Source organism: Ammospiza nelsoni, chromosome 2 (assembly GCF_027579445.1).
Source record: "Ammospiza nelsoni isolate bAmmNel1 chromosome 2, bAmmNel1.pri, whole genome shotgun sequence".
In the NCBI taxonomy this organism is placed as follows: domain Eukaryota; kingdom Metazoa; phylum Chordata; class Aves; order Passeriformes; family Passerellidae; genus Ammospiza; species Ammospiza nelsoni.
Window position 1 is genome coordinate 80,879,361 of NC_080634.1, and position 15,375 is coordinate 80,894,735.

The following is a 15,375-nucleotide window of genomic DNA, read 5'->3' on the forward strand; positions in this document are numbered from 1 at the left end:
TTGTTAGTTTCTCATAAGGAAAGAAAAATATACTTTTAACTCACATGATAATAATTAAATTAGTCTGAAGCTCTGCGCATTGAATCAACCAGAAAAGAAATTGTTTATATCTAAGATAGCATAATTTATGTCAACAATGTAATTTTACTGTATTGGCAGGTAAACACACGGGGGTGTTTTGTCTTTGAACAAATGATAAATTTCCCTTGCCTTTTTGCTGTAAACCTCCTAGCAAATAATTTGCAATTTATTAAGAGACCAATGACAATGCATATAATTAGCTATTCTCTATTGTTACCTCTAATTGATTACTTTCCTGCTATCACATGCAATATGAAACCATCTATTATGAGGTATAGAATATGTAAATATCTAATTTAACAAGAGAAACTGGAGACTGGTCCTTTTTCTAAAGAGGTGAGAAATAAAAGAATGATTGTTAACCATGTCCTTTCATTTTCTTGAAAACATCAATTGCATTTACAAATCCCAGAAACACAAGCCTGCCAGTGGAACAGAAATAACTCTTTTCAGAAAAATCTAATCACATCTAATAGCTGAAATTTATTTACTGTAATTTGAAATATTAATTATGATAATGTTCTGACTTCTTTTGTAACACAGTTCTCAAAGCCTGGCAGTTCTCTTTTTGTTTTGTTGTAACATATGTTTTGTGACTTGGAAAATTTCTCTATCTTTCTTTATTCTTTGTTTTTTACATTTCTTTTTCCCTTCTGTTTCTTAACTATTTTCTTCACTTTCCCCATTATTCTCCCCCCACCCTTGTCTCCCCAGATGTTGATTTAAGAGATGGATTTTAGTGCTTATACAGACTTTAAATGCAATTGACAGTGAATGAAATGCCTTTTTGGACACAGCAAACAGTAGCAGTGGGAAACTGCTGTAGAGTGATACCAGTGTGCTCCAATAGTGTCAGGGCAGGAAAAATGCTGCTATCTTTGTCTTGACTTGAAGCTGAGGCTGTAGAAGGTGCCTTCTTTATATACATATTTATTTGGCTTCATTAAAGTGGTTATTAAATTAGTTTTGGAAGGGCTTGGTTTTTGCTATGCTAGCTTATTTGGCTACAAGTAAAGAAAATCTGTGTGAGGAAGTACTTTAATGATTTGCTTTTCAGTTGTGAAAAGTAAGTCAAGTTGTCAAGATACCTGCCTTTACTCTGAAAGCCTTTAAAGAAAATGACAAAAGGGCCTCTATTTTTCGTTTTGTTTTGTTTTTTAAGTTGTGTTTTTCTGTGTGACAGGGAGATTAGCCAAAAAAATGGAATTTTTATTAGGACATGAAAAGGTCTCTAATGACCCTTGAAAGCGGACAAAAAGGGTAGCACAATAAGTGACAGAACTCTAACGAGGGTGGAGGGCATTCCAGGAAAAAAAGAAATTAAATCCTTTAATTTTTTTCGGCTTGCCATTTTCTGACAGCTTATCAAGTGGTTGGGACTTGTTTGTTTTGGCATGTGGTTCATTCATTGTAGGCAGCCGGTACTTTGTTCTTCTTTGTGGTTTCCAAAACCTGATTGTGTTTATCCTAGACTGTGGGAAAAGTGTATATTCCTGTTTCCTTTATAAAAGTAAACGTCAGGTTTTGTATGAAATTTTATTTCCCATATTTTCCATTCCATTAATCATTATTGTTGAAATATGTCAGGCTCTGGCACATCACCCTTTGTTTTCATATGATTGTACAGATTGCAATGTCAGTGTGTGACCTGTTAAGTCAAAAAATAAGCATGTTTGGGCTGTAGTAATTATTACTTCATAAAGTGTGGCTGAGGAACATGCACCATTAGTGAAAAGGGATTAGGATTTAATTTATTGCTATTAAAATTGTTTTGGGGAGTATCTAGCTATTGTGGTGCAGCACTTTCTCATTTGGTCTAGACAAGACAAGACTTAGGGGAGCCATGATTAGGGCTCTTCACATACCTGGAGGTAGCTGTAGAAGGGAAGGGAATAATCTCTGTTTCCTGTGTGTAGTGAAACAAATGAGAATTAATATGAGTAATACCGTTTGAAGTAAGGGTTATTGTAATCAAATATTAGGAAAAACTTCCTAATGGTAAAGATGCAGAACAGTGGGATAAATTGCCCAGGGGGAGGCTGTGATATTTTTGCAATTGAAAGATTTTGAGAATGAGTTAGAAACACATCATTTGGGAGTGACACTGGTGTGTTTTGATTCTGCTGGGAGATTATTTGTAGCCCTGCTCTTATGATTTTTTGTCTTTAAAATGCTGAAGGCTTCTGTGCAGTTCCTTGCAATAATACTCATCTTCTCAGATCTGTGCTTCAGTACTTTTATGTACACTTGGCATTGTGTAAAAGGGCTGTGTGCTCTTTGTGTAAAATGAGGGCTGTGTTCCTTCAGTTGGGACCTGTGTGGGCCATAGCTTAGATAGCAGGAATGAAATGTGAGAAAAACGTTTTGACACTGAAGGAGAAAACGATTCACAGGAAGAAAGAATTATTTATACATCTTGCATATTTAAATTATGCTTAATACTGTGTGAAACCAGTAATATATTTTTTCTTGCATTGTCTTGTGACTTACTGACAATGTAATATTTGAAGACTCTTTAATAACTTCAATCAACTCCTGAACCACAGTAGGTGACCAGACATTTCATAAGGTCATTTTTTTTTCTGTTTTCAAAGTAGCATGATTGGAGGTTTGCATTTTAAAGAGAGATTAAAATGTCTCTCATTAGGAGAGAAGGAAGATAATACTAAATGTGAGTAACAGGAATACAGAATCACCGAGATGGCAGAAGCCTCATTATTCATGACATTCGAGTACAAGGTTGCTCTGTGTTGTACTTGGCCATCTTTGCCTTCATTGTCCTTCAAAAATAAATTTTATTGAGTTGACTGAACTAAAACCAAAATCTGAGATGAAGTATGATTTAGACTTCTAGTACTCCTGTTGAAGGAAATTATTTTATCTGGTTAATGTATAGATTTATGTATTAAATTATTTTTGATTACTTACAATGATGTGACAAAGAAAATGGAATGGTTACAAATTTGAGTTGCTTTAATAAATTCTTACATTTGTGTTTTTCAGCGGATTTCTCGGAATGCCTCTGGAGAGACCAGCATTCAGTTTCTAGGCACAGTGGTAAGCCTGTAATAATTGTGTATTGACAGGAGTTTAATTTGTAGAAGAATATAATGTAAACAGAAAGTAGCTAAATTACACTTCTAGTACATTTACACTTGTGGTTATGGGGGCCAGTATTATGTGTAAATATTCTGAGTTTAGCAGGTGAATGTCGGCCAACTGAAGCTAACTTCCAAGACACAGTATCTATGTTCTACTTTTCTATTGATTCAAGTCTGCATCTGTTTCACTCGGAAGGGATCTAAAAGTAACTGCTTGTAGATTTGTAAGCTTATTGCAATCTAATGAGGTTTGGTGCACATTAGGGTCAGTCCCACTCTTCCTCACCACATAAACTTTCTGATCTTTATTGCTTCACCGTATCACATATCCTTATGTCCCAGAGTGGATATCCCAGTAACTGTCTTAGAAAAAATTGTTCAGTAATGCAAAGTGCTCTGTTCTTTTCTCACTCTAAACCAGATTTGGTAGCTCTGTAGTTCTCTCAGATTTTGTTTGCTGGGTAGAAGTATGCCTAAAATCCTAATGAGATTTTATATCATTAGACAGAATGTACTCTGTGAAACTGTGAATGCACTCAGGTATAACATACAGGTTTTGTGTTAGGTCATGGATGCTTATATACATACATGTGATTGAAACAACTTCCAGTTCTGTGATTTGCATGGTTAAAATGCAGCCATTGAATTTTTCAAGTTCCATATGCATCTAAAAATAGTTCTGAAAGTGAAATAAAATTGGAGCATCCTCCAAAGTAAGTTTTCCTGCTTGCTGCCAATAGATTTCACTGTAGTGATATTAACAGTGAAAAGCCTAGGATGAAACATTCCATTTAGAATTTAGTCCTGACTTCTTTGTGCACTATTTGTTTTGGACACAAGTGGATTAGGATTGCATATGGTCATGCAAGTCCTATGAAGCCATTGTTGGTAAGGTATAACGTGGTAAAGGTAAACTTAACAAGAATGCCTTGCATTTATGTTTTTACCTTACATGTTTGTTTTTAGAAATGAGAAGTGCCCCTAACATATTTTATTTCTATAAATACATCTCTGTGTATACATATTTATTTATTTGTCTTAATCACAAGCAGAGTAGTGGTAGCATAAAGATATAAAAATGAAGTTTTTTTCTGCACTATTGTATTTATGATGATGCTTTGGCTCTGGAGTTGCAACCTGTGTATGTGAGATTGCTGCTAGGTGGCTGATCAGATAGTCTTTGTGTGAGAAGTAAATAATTACTCCAAGTAGATAAGATATAAACACAAATACAACTTGATAATACTGACTAGATTTTAGTTGATTTCTCTCTAAGTGGGTGTTGTTGTAGAGAAAATTCTGGTTGTGTATTTAGTGACATTAATATTAAAACTTGTTCAAATTAGGTATGAAAATATTTTGTATTCTTTTGTTAGAAGTGCCCTGAAGTCTCACTTACAGAGCAGGACTTATGTTCTGGGCCTTGTGCAACAGGAAAATATTATAAAAGAAGAAATAGAATTGATGTGCTTTTTGTGTTAAGAAAAATGATGATGAAACAGCTAATGGATTGTAATATATATTAGATCTTACTGACTAGCTCATGTGTGTTTATTGAATCCTAGTTATTTGGGGAAATCAAGTTTGTGATTACAACTAAAATTCTCAGGAGGACTAAACAGAAATGCCTTGAGTACTCTGAGATTTTTTTATTTAATATGAATTATGCATGTCTTGCTGATCAAACCCAGAGAGAGAACTTCAGCAATCAGGGTAGAGAAAGAGTAATGAAGTCTGCTTCCCAGGGTGTGTTCCAATACCAGTTTTCCCATAGTATCCAATCTGTGCCTGTGCTTCTCTTAGTTCTTCTAGCCCACTGTCCTTCTTTCCCCTAAGTCCTACCTTTTCATTTGTCCTTTGCTCATTTAACATCCTTTTACTGTTCTGATTTAAACTTAATATGCTCAGTTTAGGTAATGGGGCGGAAGATACAATGATATCCACTACAAATTGCTGCACATACAGATACCCAGTCTGTATGTGTGTACATGTGCACACACAAAATGTAAGTGTTCCGACAAAGAAAATGTTATTTTAACAAAGGCCCCAGAAATACATTTTGAGTTCACCATTACTTATCTGTTGTTAAACCCTTGCTAAGTGCAGTTGACTTAGGAAGTGTTTGAAAGGAAAATTTAGCAGAAAAAGAGTCCTGATTGCTCATTATTATTTTTATTATAATGCATTGTTATCAACATAATAAACAGCTTGCATAGTTACTTCTCTACTCTTTTTTTTTTTAATAGCAAACATAAAGGACGACTGAGCATTCTGTGTTCCTTTTGATCAGGGCAAATGTTGATGGCACTCCAGTGGTACCAGGCAGGTACACAGCCATGCAGTGTACAGACCACTGACCTGTCCAGCAGAATGTATTTTTAGATCCAGCTTGTAAGGAGCACAGCTTGCCTGGCTTGTCAGGAAGGCATCAGCTTCAATAAATGGTTTCACTTGATTTTTTGACATGGTAGAAACAATCTGCTGCTGGATTTTGACAAAACACAAGCCCCTGCTTCAGGTAGGCAACTGACACTCTGAGGGGAAGTGAAAGCTGTGCTTCTCTATTAGAAATATCCTGGCTTTCCAGTTAGTTAGGTGGAGGACAGAGAAGACTGCATTGCAGATGAAAGACAACAGTAAAATATGAATTTTGCTGCATAACATATGGTAAACATCTGGACAGTAAGATGAATGTTTGTTAGTGTAGCAGCGTATTTCTGTTATTTTAGAGGAGAACGGGAAAAATCATGTTGCTTTCTCCAGGGATATCATAGCTTTGAGTGCATACTGTTAACATCACTTGGGGGTCTACATGGATTTGTAATAATGCTTTTGTTTGTTTCTGATCATGTGTAGAAATTCATTGCTACTTGAGCATTTCTCTTCTCTCCAAATTGTAGTGCCATTAGATAGCTTATTTTCTCCAAATTGTTTTTTGATAGAGGGTTGTGAGTCTCAGATATGATAGGGACTCATGCTTTTGGAAGATGCAGGAGGATGTTTCTGCCTGAGGAACAAGCAACTTGTAACTGTAAGAAATAGTTGTTGAATGGGAAATTGCACTCGTTTGGTTTAATTTTCTTGTGAGGATAGCATTTTGAGTCCTCACTAAATTATTGCAGAGGAGATCCTGGGTTATTGCTGTAATTGAGATTTTTCATGAGTTTTTGCTCATTTGTCCCCTCTGATGAATGACACTACATGTGGTGTGCTGCTGGAGTCCTGCTATTTTGCCACTTCACACTAGTTTTATTCAGATAGTATTGATTAATAGCATTACCATAACAACAAGGTTGTGCTATATATATTGTACAAAGAAAAAGGAAGCAAGATAGTACATGATTCAGACTAATGTCTAAAACTGTGTCCAAAAACAAGAGTGCAGGAAGTAAGGAAGCAGCCCTTTATGGGGTGTCTCCTGTGTGTAGGCAGCTCACAGAAGTAGATTTGTCAAAAATGTAGAATCACAGAATTGTTTAGATTGTAAAAAGTTCTCCTGGATGATCAGTTCCAACCATTAACCCAGCATTGTCAAATCCACCACTAAACCATGTCCCCAAGTGCTATGTCTACACACCTTTTAAATGCCTTCAAAGACAGTGACTGCACCACTTTCCTGGGCAGCCTGTTCTATGTTTGACACCCTTTTCCGTGAAGAAATTTTTCCAAATATCTGATCTAAACATCCCCTGGTGCAGCTTGAGGTAGTTTTCTCTCATCGTTTGTTACCTGAGAGAGGAGACCAATCCCCACTTGGCTGCAACCTCCTTTCAGGCATTTGGAGAGAGTGTGAAAGACCCCTGAGCCTCTTTTGTTCAGGCTGAACAACTCCAGCTCCTTCAGCTGCTCCTCACAGGACTTATTCTCTACGTGTAAAGATCATATAAAATAGATACATAAAATCTATAGAAAAATACTAAGATGTATTTCTAGGATGTATTCAGAACAGAGCTTCTGCTTCAGCCTCTGCAATTCAAAACCTGGATGTTTGACTACTCAGAAGACCAAAGTCCACCCTTCATTCCTGTCATTCTAATTACCCTCCATTTTCTGTTGTGTCTTTTGTCTTTTCGTTCCACCTTCTGTTCTCTTACGTGAGAGGAATGTTTTTGGCTGGCCCACTGCTGGCCCCAGTCATTTGTTGGTTATTCAGGCCTCTCAGCAGGACTTCAGCAATGAAATACGTCTGGGCAGGCAGCCTTTAACACTAAGAAAGCTGTGAGTATATAGCGAAGTGCAGATTATTGTGCAAGCATTAAACGTATTCTAGACTGTGTGTAGAATTTGAAATAAAGAAGTTGTGTATGCTCAGATAATGAGCAGCCTGGCTCCATCATGTCCCTAATGCCATTGTCAGCTTTGGGCTGCAGGCCATGCTTGACAGTGATGCTCTGCTGACCCAATGGATCACTTTCCTCAAAACAGACGGTCCCTATCCTCTGCTCGTCGTTCATGCTGTTTCTTTGGTCTTCTCTAATACCACAGCAGAAATATAAGCAGTTATTTTTTTTCCTCTGAGGAGCAATGGAAGAACGTATACATGACATACTGCTCAGTATATTACTTAACAATATAGAGGAACACAATATAGGAACAGACATGGAATGGTTTGGACTTACTTGGGCTTAAGCGTCAAGCCATCTTTAGGTGCTTTCTGAGTTTCCTAACACTGTTTTCTTGATTCATGCATCTCACTAGAGGTTTCTCCATTACTGATGGCCAATGGAATGCTTTTTGCCACCTTTGATTTACAAAATATTTAAAGTTTTGCTGTGGTAGCTTATGCTCACTTATGACTACTAGTAGCCTGTTGATACTACATGTCCTTTTCTTCAGCCTTTTTACGCACCAACTTAAAATAGTCCTGAGACCCATCACTGCAACCAGTTCTACAAATTCCAGGTTGAGAATACTGGATTTAGGGAAAGTAGACTCTGTCAAGTCCATGACATACTTTTTAGCATAGCTGGCATATATTGTAGTGCAGTAGTAATCCCAGTTAGTATTAATGAGTTTTGGGTTTTAGCTACTTTCGCATAGGTTGGCAAAGGGAAATTCCATATGCAGTCAGGGTTATTAGTTCTGTATCCTGTTCATGGCAGTTAGAAATGGAGAGTTTTGTGTAAAGGCAATCCTCAAAATCTGTCTTACTGTATTTTCTTATTTCAGTCGTGTATCTAAGGTAGTCTTAAGAGCTACAGGCCAGTATACTAACTTTTCTTACTGCTGATTCTCCCTTTTGCTCCCTCTTGCCATGGCTTATCTGCTTTTGCTTCAGCAGCAAACTTCCAACTTTTTGTCCCATTACTGAGGCTTACAAATTGTCCCGAAACCCTGCAGTCTGTGTATAATCTCATCAGCAGACAGCTTCCTCCTCCCTTTCTCCTTCTCCCTGTGTTCTTACAAAGCTTTGGCTGTATGAGTCTGATTCAGCTCACAATAGGAAATGTTTAACAACCTGCTTCTTTCACCCTTAGAAATCGTTGCCGTTCTTAACAAGTCCTTTTCTTTCTTTATGCTTTTCTTTCTTTATGCGACACTTCAGAAATTAGATACTGAAGGTTTATGCAGACTTTCAAACATTGGTTGAAGACCTGCAGAGGTTACAAAGGTGGTGTTTATTGGAATATATAGAGTACTAACCACAAGAAAATAAATATAGACCAGTAAGTGTTTATTTTGCAAGCTAATGTCTTTTTAAAAATTTTTTTTTTTGCTCTTCCTATTCACAAGCCTTAAAATTAGGGTCCCTGCTGATCTAAAGGGAATTGTACTGTTGTATAGGTTTTATTTTCTTTTCATCCATTTTCAGAAGCACTGTGAACCACAATGCTTCTAGTAGTAGAACTATCATCAGTGGCATTTCAGTAGTGTAAAAGGTGTCAACAGAAAAAACATGCAGTTGTTTCTGAAAACAATAACTTCCTTTTGAACGTGGATGATGAGAATCCTGAGACTGGCAGCAAGGTGCTGTAGTGTTCTGTGGAAAGTGGGTAACTCACACAACAAGGATTTCACTTGGGAAAGTAGCAACCATCATTAGGACTTGGTAGCGAGAATTGTTTAGTTCATGAGGTGTGAGTGATCAGGTGCAGTCACACACCTGCATATGCTGTTCACATTTCGATTCTCTTATATATTATTTGCGTGTTTTAAAGCAGAAGGGATAGTGAGTATATTAAAACTGTCCACTGGGAGCAAACTCAAAAACACCTGAGTGATCTAGAAACACCAGTGTTACCAAAAGCCATGTCCCTAAAATAAAAATGATCAAACTATTTTGGAAATCTTGCTCTGGATTCCTTTGGAAAGAGAAGTAAGAAGGTGCTTGGAGTTCTTTCTGAATTTTGCTCATGTGACTTAAAAGAAACCAGAAGTGACACAAGTTCCCACAGGACAACTTGTAATCTTGCCTGAGATCTCCTTGAACAAGAGGTGCTGGTGCTAAGGTGAAGCTGAAGATGCATAGGTGCTTGTGGACACCTAATTGGCTGCTGCCAAATTTCCCTCAACTGGACTATGGATTTTGGATCCAGTGCTCTTCAGAAGACTTGTGAAAACCTAGCTGTCATACTTGTGGGTAGATGAATTTAGCTTTCCTTTGAATCAATTTGGCTGAAATTGATCAGCAGTTTATATAGTGTATGTAGGTGCAAATTGGAGCCGGGAATGGGGATTGAGGAGGCAGAAATCTGCATTGCAAGCATTGTATTCTTACAAAACCAGGATGAAAGTAGGCTATTGTATTTAAATTCTAATGTTTTGCTTTTTCCTTTTTCATTTTTTCTTGGTATTTTATCTGTTGTTAATTAGAGTTTTGATTTGCAGAAAAAAAAGTGATGATATCACAAGTAGGTCAGGATTTCCATTAATGTCCTTAATGTTGGTGGATTCTGCAGTGTGTGTGTGTATAGTGATCTTTGTTTATAATAAATTAGGCCTCTCATCCCTCAGAAATAAGCAATGGAAAAGTTAGGATTTTTGATTTTTCATACTTCTTTTGACAAGTTTCTTTCTTACTGAGCCCAGTAACACTTTAGAACAAGGACTGAACTTGTTTGGTTAGCTTGTTACTTCTTGGAAGATAAGTGGGCAGCTCACCCAAAGGTGTAACTCAAGTGCTTTACTTTGGTAGACTATGATTTACCACCATTAATAAATAATATGAAATAATTATTAATTGCCTGATTTGGTCAAAAAAGTGTTGGTAAATTTTTTAAGCTGTATCAAGACTGTTACCTCATAGTGAAGATCATAATTTTCTTATGAAGATGTTTACTAAGCATACATGTAGCCCATGATTTTGAGCAGCCTTTTGATGTCTGCCACTTTGGCATATACCCAAGAACTGTTTAGGACGTATTAATTTATATGACTTTGATGCTTAACCAGGAATCTTAATGAAACAAAGGCATAATGAAGTTAGTAAAGCTAATTTAAGTCTCTGAATGTAAATTTTAAATGAAGTTTTTATTGATAATAAATATACTTTGTTTCTCATTAGTCTTCTAGGCTTCAGTGGTAATATCAGTAAAATAAACATGTTTTACAAAGATTTAACATTAAAAATGCTATTAATATGACCCTTGGTACACCAGCACAATTAGATTTCAAAGTGAGCATTTAGGATGTAACAGCGATTAATGACAACCATCGAAAACAATTTTGAACTCCATCAGTTTAACTCAGGAGGGTAAACTTAATATGATAATTTATCTAGTTGAATTGTATCAGCTTAGCAGGAAAGTATGCAAATATGTGACCCTTACCTAGAATCTAAATGGATGCTGTGCTGATAGATTTATCAGTTCCATTAAAGAACTTTAGGGAACTTTGGAATTTCAGCAATTGTTCCCTTGGAGGTTGAAAACCAAACCTGATCTCATACTGGGACCATTCTGGTCTGCATATTTCCATAATTTGCCTTTGCTACTAATATGACAGCAAGACGCAAATAACTGTTTCTAATAATATCAAATGGAGTTGTGGAGGACAGCATTTTAATGTAGTAAAAGACCTCCCCGTGGGGTTGTTATTGCCACTATAGAACAGCAGTTACACAGTTGCAACAACAGTCTCTTAATTGATTCGTTTAATTAGCAAGAGATGAAGCTTGTGCTGCATCTTGTCATCTGTTATCATGGGGGCGGCTACAGAGAGAATCTCTGCATTTGTCACTCCATACAGTCAGGTTTAAGCAGAGTAAAAGGCATTGCACCTGTGGAGGTGAGCCTTGGTGAGAATGTTTTGTGAGTGTGCTTTCACTCAGGTTTTCAGTGTGTGGACATGTCTGCCTTAAGAATCTGAATGGTCTCTGGGGAAGAATTTATGACAAAGCATTGTTTTACTGGGGGAAATCTTAATCCAGCCATGCCAGGCATTTCTAACCTAAATATGCAAATCTAAGTATTATAGGAATGGTGGATTATTTGGGGCATCACTGTTGTAGACTAGATTTACTTGGAAGAAATAGGGTCAGATTAGTGATACCAGCCATCTGCCTTGTGATTGCTTTTTCATGGCATTTTTGTCTCCAGACTAGATAAACAAAGAGTTACGTGAGCACATGGTCCATGGTAGCGAGCATGTGTAAAAGAGGGAGTTTTTTTGTAGTTGGTTTTCCCCAGAGTAGTTATGAATACAGATACAGTGCTTTGCTTGTTTCTGGGAGATGAAGTAATTTTTTACTGAGATCTATTTTATTTACATTTTAAGGGTATGTAAATAAATATATTTTAAAGACATGTAAATATATTTGGAGCTTCAGTTTCATTTTTCTCTTCTCCTTGGCTTAGCTTTGTCTTCTGTTCAAGGTTATTCTTCCTTATGGAAGGAAATATTTCTAGAGGAGGACAAGCTTCTTGTTAAATGCTAATTAAGAAAATGAAGGTTAAGTTGGCATACTTCCATTGTCATAACACTGACCTAAAATAAGGGATCTGGTACTAATCTGAAATAAATTAGAGGGGGAAGCAAATAATTCTGTGCACGTGAAACACTTGAGATGTCTTCTTGTGGTCTGCTTTTTAAATGCCTGTGCTCTGGAGGTTTTTTGTTTGTTTTTGATTTTGCGTTTGTGTGCTGTAGTGTTGGACATGCTATCTAATTTTGGAATACAGTGGTCCTGTCACTGTAGCAATATGCTGTTAGAAAAGGCACTTAAATTGTCCTTTTTTTAGGACAATTTAAGTGAAGATTTACCCTACTTATCATTAAAGATCCCATGGTAATTTCCACAAGGTTCTGAGATTGCTTCATATTCTGAGAGTCTTGGCCAAAGTCCACTTTGTGTAATTACCTTCTGTCTGCACAAATCCCTATTGCAATTTTAGATGTGTTTGGTATTTTTTACTTTCTGTCCTAAATAGTGAAAATATTGCTACATACTGCTCATAATTGCTGTGGGTTATAGCCTAGGTTCAGATAAGGAGATTATTAGTGAATTTTGTGTTCCCATTGTTAAAACAACAGAATATGTGAAAAATGATGAGTAAACAGTAGGATATAAGTTAAATCCACAAACAGATGGAATTACTCTAATTTTTTGACTGTTTCACTGCATCTTGTCTGTCTCTGAGCTAAAGTATCTCTACTGCTTGGACCATCATTGAGGGAAAGACCAACTCTCAGACCATGTCAGAGGTCAAACTTAGCAGTCTGCATGGTTCTTTGAAGCAGGTCAGAAACGAGTGTGGGGCTCTAAGTGCTGTTGTCGTGTGCTCAGTTGACTTTTACGTGGATTTCATAAGTTTTTGTTCCCACAGCTGAAACACTTGATTGTGTTAAGGTTTGTCTCTTAACTAAAACTGGTTTCAGTTCCTCTTTCTGCATGCTTTCATGAGCTCCAGAGTGTGTGTTCAACCATGCTGTCTTTAAAATGGTTCACTTCTGTGTTGCTTCATTTGATAGAATTTAATGTCTTCTTCTTGAAGACAGTGCTTTCATCACTAAAGCCTTGTATTACTTTGTTGTATGCCATGTCAAATCTTTTTATTGATATTTCCTCTTTCTAGTAATCCTTTCTTTGTTTTTTCTGCCATATTTATCTTCTCCATCTTTTCTCAGATTGCCTCTCTTGTATATTTCCTGTGTCAGATTCTTTGAGACATACTTGTATTTTGGGGTTTTTAAATTTATTTATTTATTTTCTCTAGAAAGATACGTGGGTTGAGAAGAGAGATAATAGTATTAATCTGACATCAACTTTCATGTCTTTCTCTACGTAGCATTTAGGAGAAGAATAAACTTTAGAAAAATTGCTATGCATCAGCAAGTCATATAGTTACTGGAGTTAACATATAAGTGTTAGAGATGGAGGGGGAATACCAGGGGCTCTTGTAACACAAAAATTGTTCCTTTGTTTATTCATTTTCTTTATAGCATGTAAGATCTATATTTTGAAGCGCTTAAAATTTTCCCCAGTGTTCATTTAAAGCTCTCTGCAAATAACAGGGAAATTTATCATGCAGGAACACACAGTTTATTTCACTTTTTAATGCAACTCAAGTTTCACATAAATTCTCTTCTGTGTAAAGTACATTGAAAAGGATGTGAATGATGTTTTAACAAAGATTCTGTGCATCCCTGCTTATCTGAAGGACAGCAATCCATGCTGCTGCAAGCACTCACCTGGTACAAGCAGGCAGTCTCCATCTTTGTTTCATTCATGCTATTTGGTATTTGCAGTCCTTGCCCACAGCAAGGCAAGGAAGGTGAAGGACAGAGCAGTGGCAGTAGGAAGCATCATGCTTTGTGTGACCATCTCCCAAGCACCAGTCTTATGGCTTGGAGAGGTGCCATGTTGGCAGGGTGCACAGGAAGTATTCACATAGCAAATGGTGTTATGAGCAGCAGAAGCACAACAAGGTTCTTCCTGCATCCAATGGTGTTTGATCAGGGGAAGGGAGAGAGAAAAGGGAGGCCAGGGCAATGTGGTAAAAAAGGAAAGGCCCACACTATTGTAAGGACAGTGAAAACAAGCTAGCCCTGTGCCAGAGACCTTCAGTGTATATGGCAGAGCAGTGCTGAGTGGGCCACAGGAACGTTCAATCAAGGCCAAATGCCCCATGGGTAGGAAAGCTGTAGTAATGTCCTGTGTTTCCACTGTAACTCCTACTCCTCCTTGCCTTAGAGCAGCTTCTCTTGACATGCCCTCAAAAGCAATTTTCACTTGCTGCTTTCTTTGACATCAGCTTTTATATGAGGAAAAACAAAGATGTTTGAGTTTTCAAATACTTACATTAGTGTTCTGTTACAAGTCTTTGGGCGTTCCTTGTTTTTTTGTGAGGGTTTTCTGTTGTTTTGTTGTTTTTTCTCTCCCTAGGTTTGTCTTTTAGTTATAAAGGAGCTGCAGGGAAGCCCTCCCTTAGCCTTGCAAGTTCCAAGCCCACTGTTAACATTTAACAAATACTCAGGAAGCAGAACAGCCCAATGTGCTCGCTGTACCTAAGCCAGATCTGGACACTTCATCAAGAAGATCCCAGCTATGTTCTGACAGGCATTTGTTCCACAGCCTGATTCTGACACATTGACTGAGAACAAGAATACATGATAATGGAAATAGCCTTGTTTATGGCATCAAATTATTGCATTTTTCAGGCACAAACTTGACTCAGGTGTCCTGTAAAGGAAAATAAAACTTTTGTTAAGTTATGAATCATCTCAAGATGCTAGGGAGGCAGTGAATTTCTCCACCCTTAACATCATGTTGTAGGCAAGATGAAAACACAGAATGTTAATGTTTCCTAATTTATCTTCAGTAGCCAAGTGAAATTGCAGCGTTACACATGGAGTAACTGTACAAACATGCTTCTACTCGGAGGGGCCAGAGATGGCTCCTATAGAAAGTTTGAGGTTGAAGCAAACACCCCACTCCTTCAAAGCAGGGTCAGTGAGAGCACGCTCATCAGGGCTGTGTCCAATTGGCTTTTAAATATCTCAATAAACTCCATATCTTGACAATGTGTTCAGCAATTTGCAAATTCTTGGCTGTCCCCAGGGCACCGGGCAGTGACACAGAAGTGATGTCGATGAAGAAAAAGTCAGGACAAGAAATTCCAGGTCTGTGGCAATGCTGAGTGTAAAAGAGAATAATCATTCTTTGCCAGAGCTTGTGTGACTGCACTAAGAAGTATCCAGTTGAGGAGAGGTCAGAAGCTCCATTTCTAATGTGAAAAAGACTGAACACTTGTGC

The 15,375-nt window shown here is 37.3% G+C and overlaps 1 protein-coding gene across 3 annotated transcripts in view; it reads left to right on the top strand.

Annotated features, from left to right (window-relative positions):
- Positions 1–15,375, top strand: part of PCCA (propionyl-CoA carboxylase subunit alpha) — a 274,780-nt gene that overhangs the window by 213,056 nt on the left and 46,349 nt on the right. For all 3 annotated transcript variants that reach the window (XM_059466064.1, XM_059466066.1, XM_059466063.1), the window contains one exon: positions 3,085–3,138. In XM_059466064.1, the coding sequence (XP_059322047.1) occupies positions 3,085–3,138 (54 nt within the window). The remainder of the gene's footprint in view (positions 1–3,084; positions 3,139–15,375) is intronic.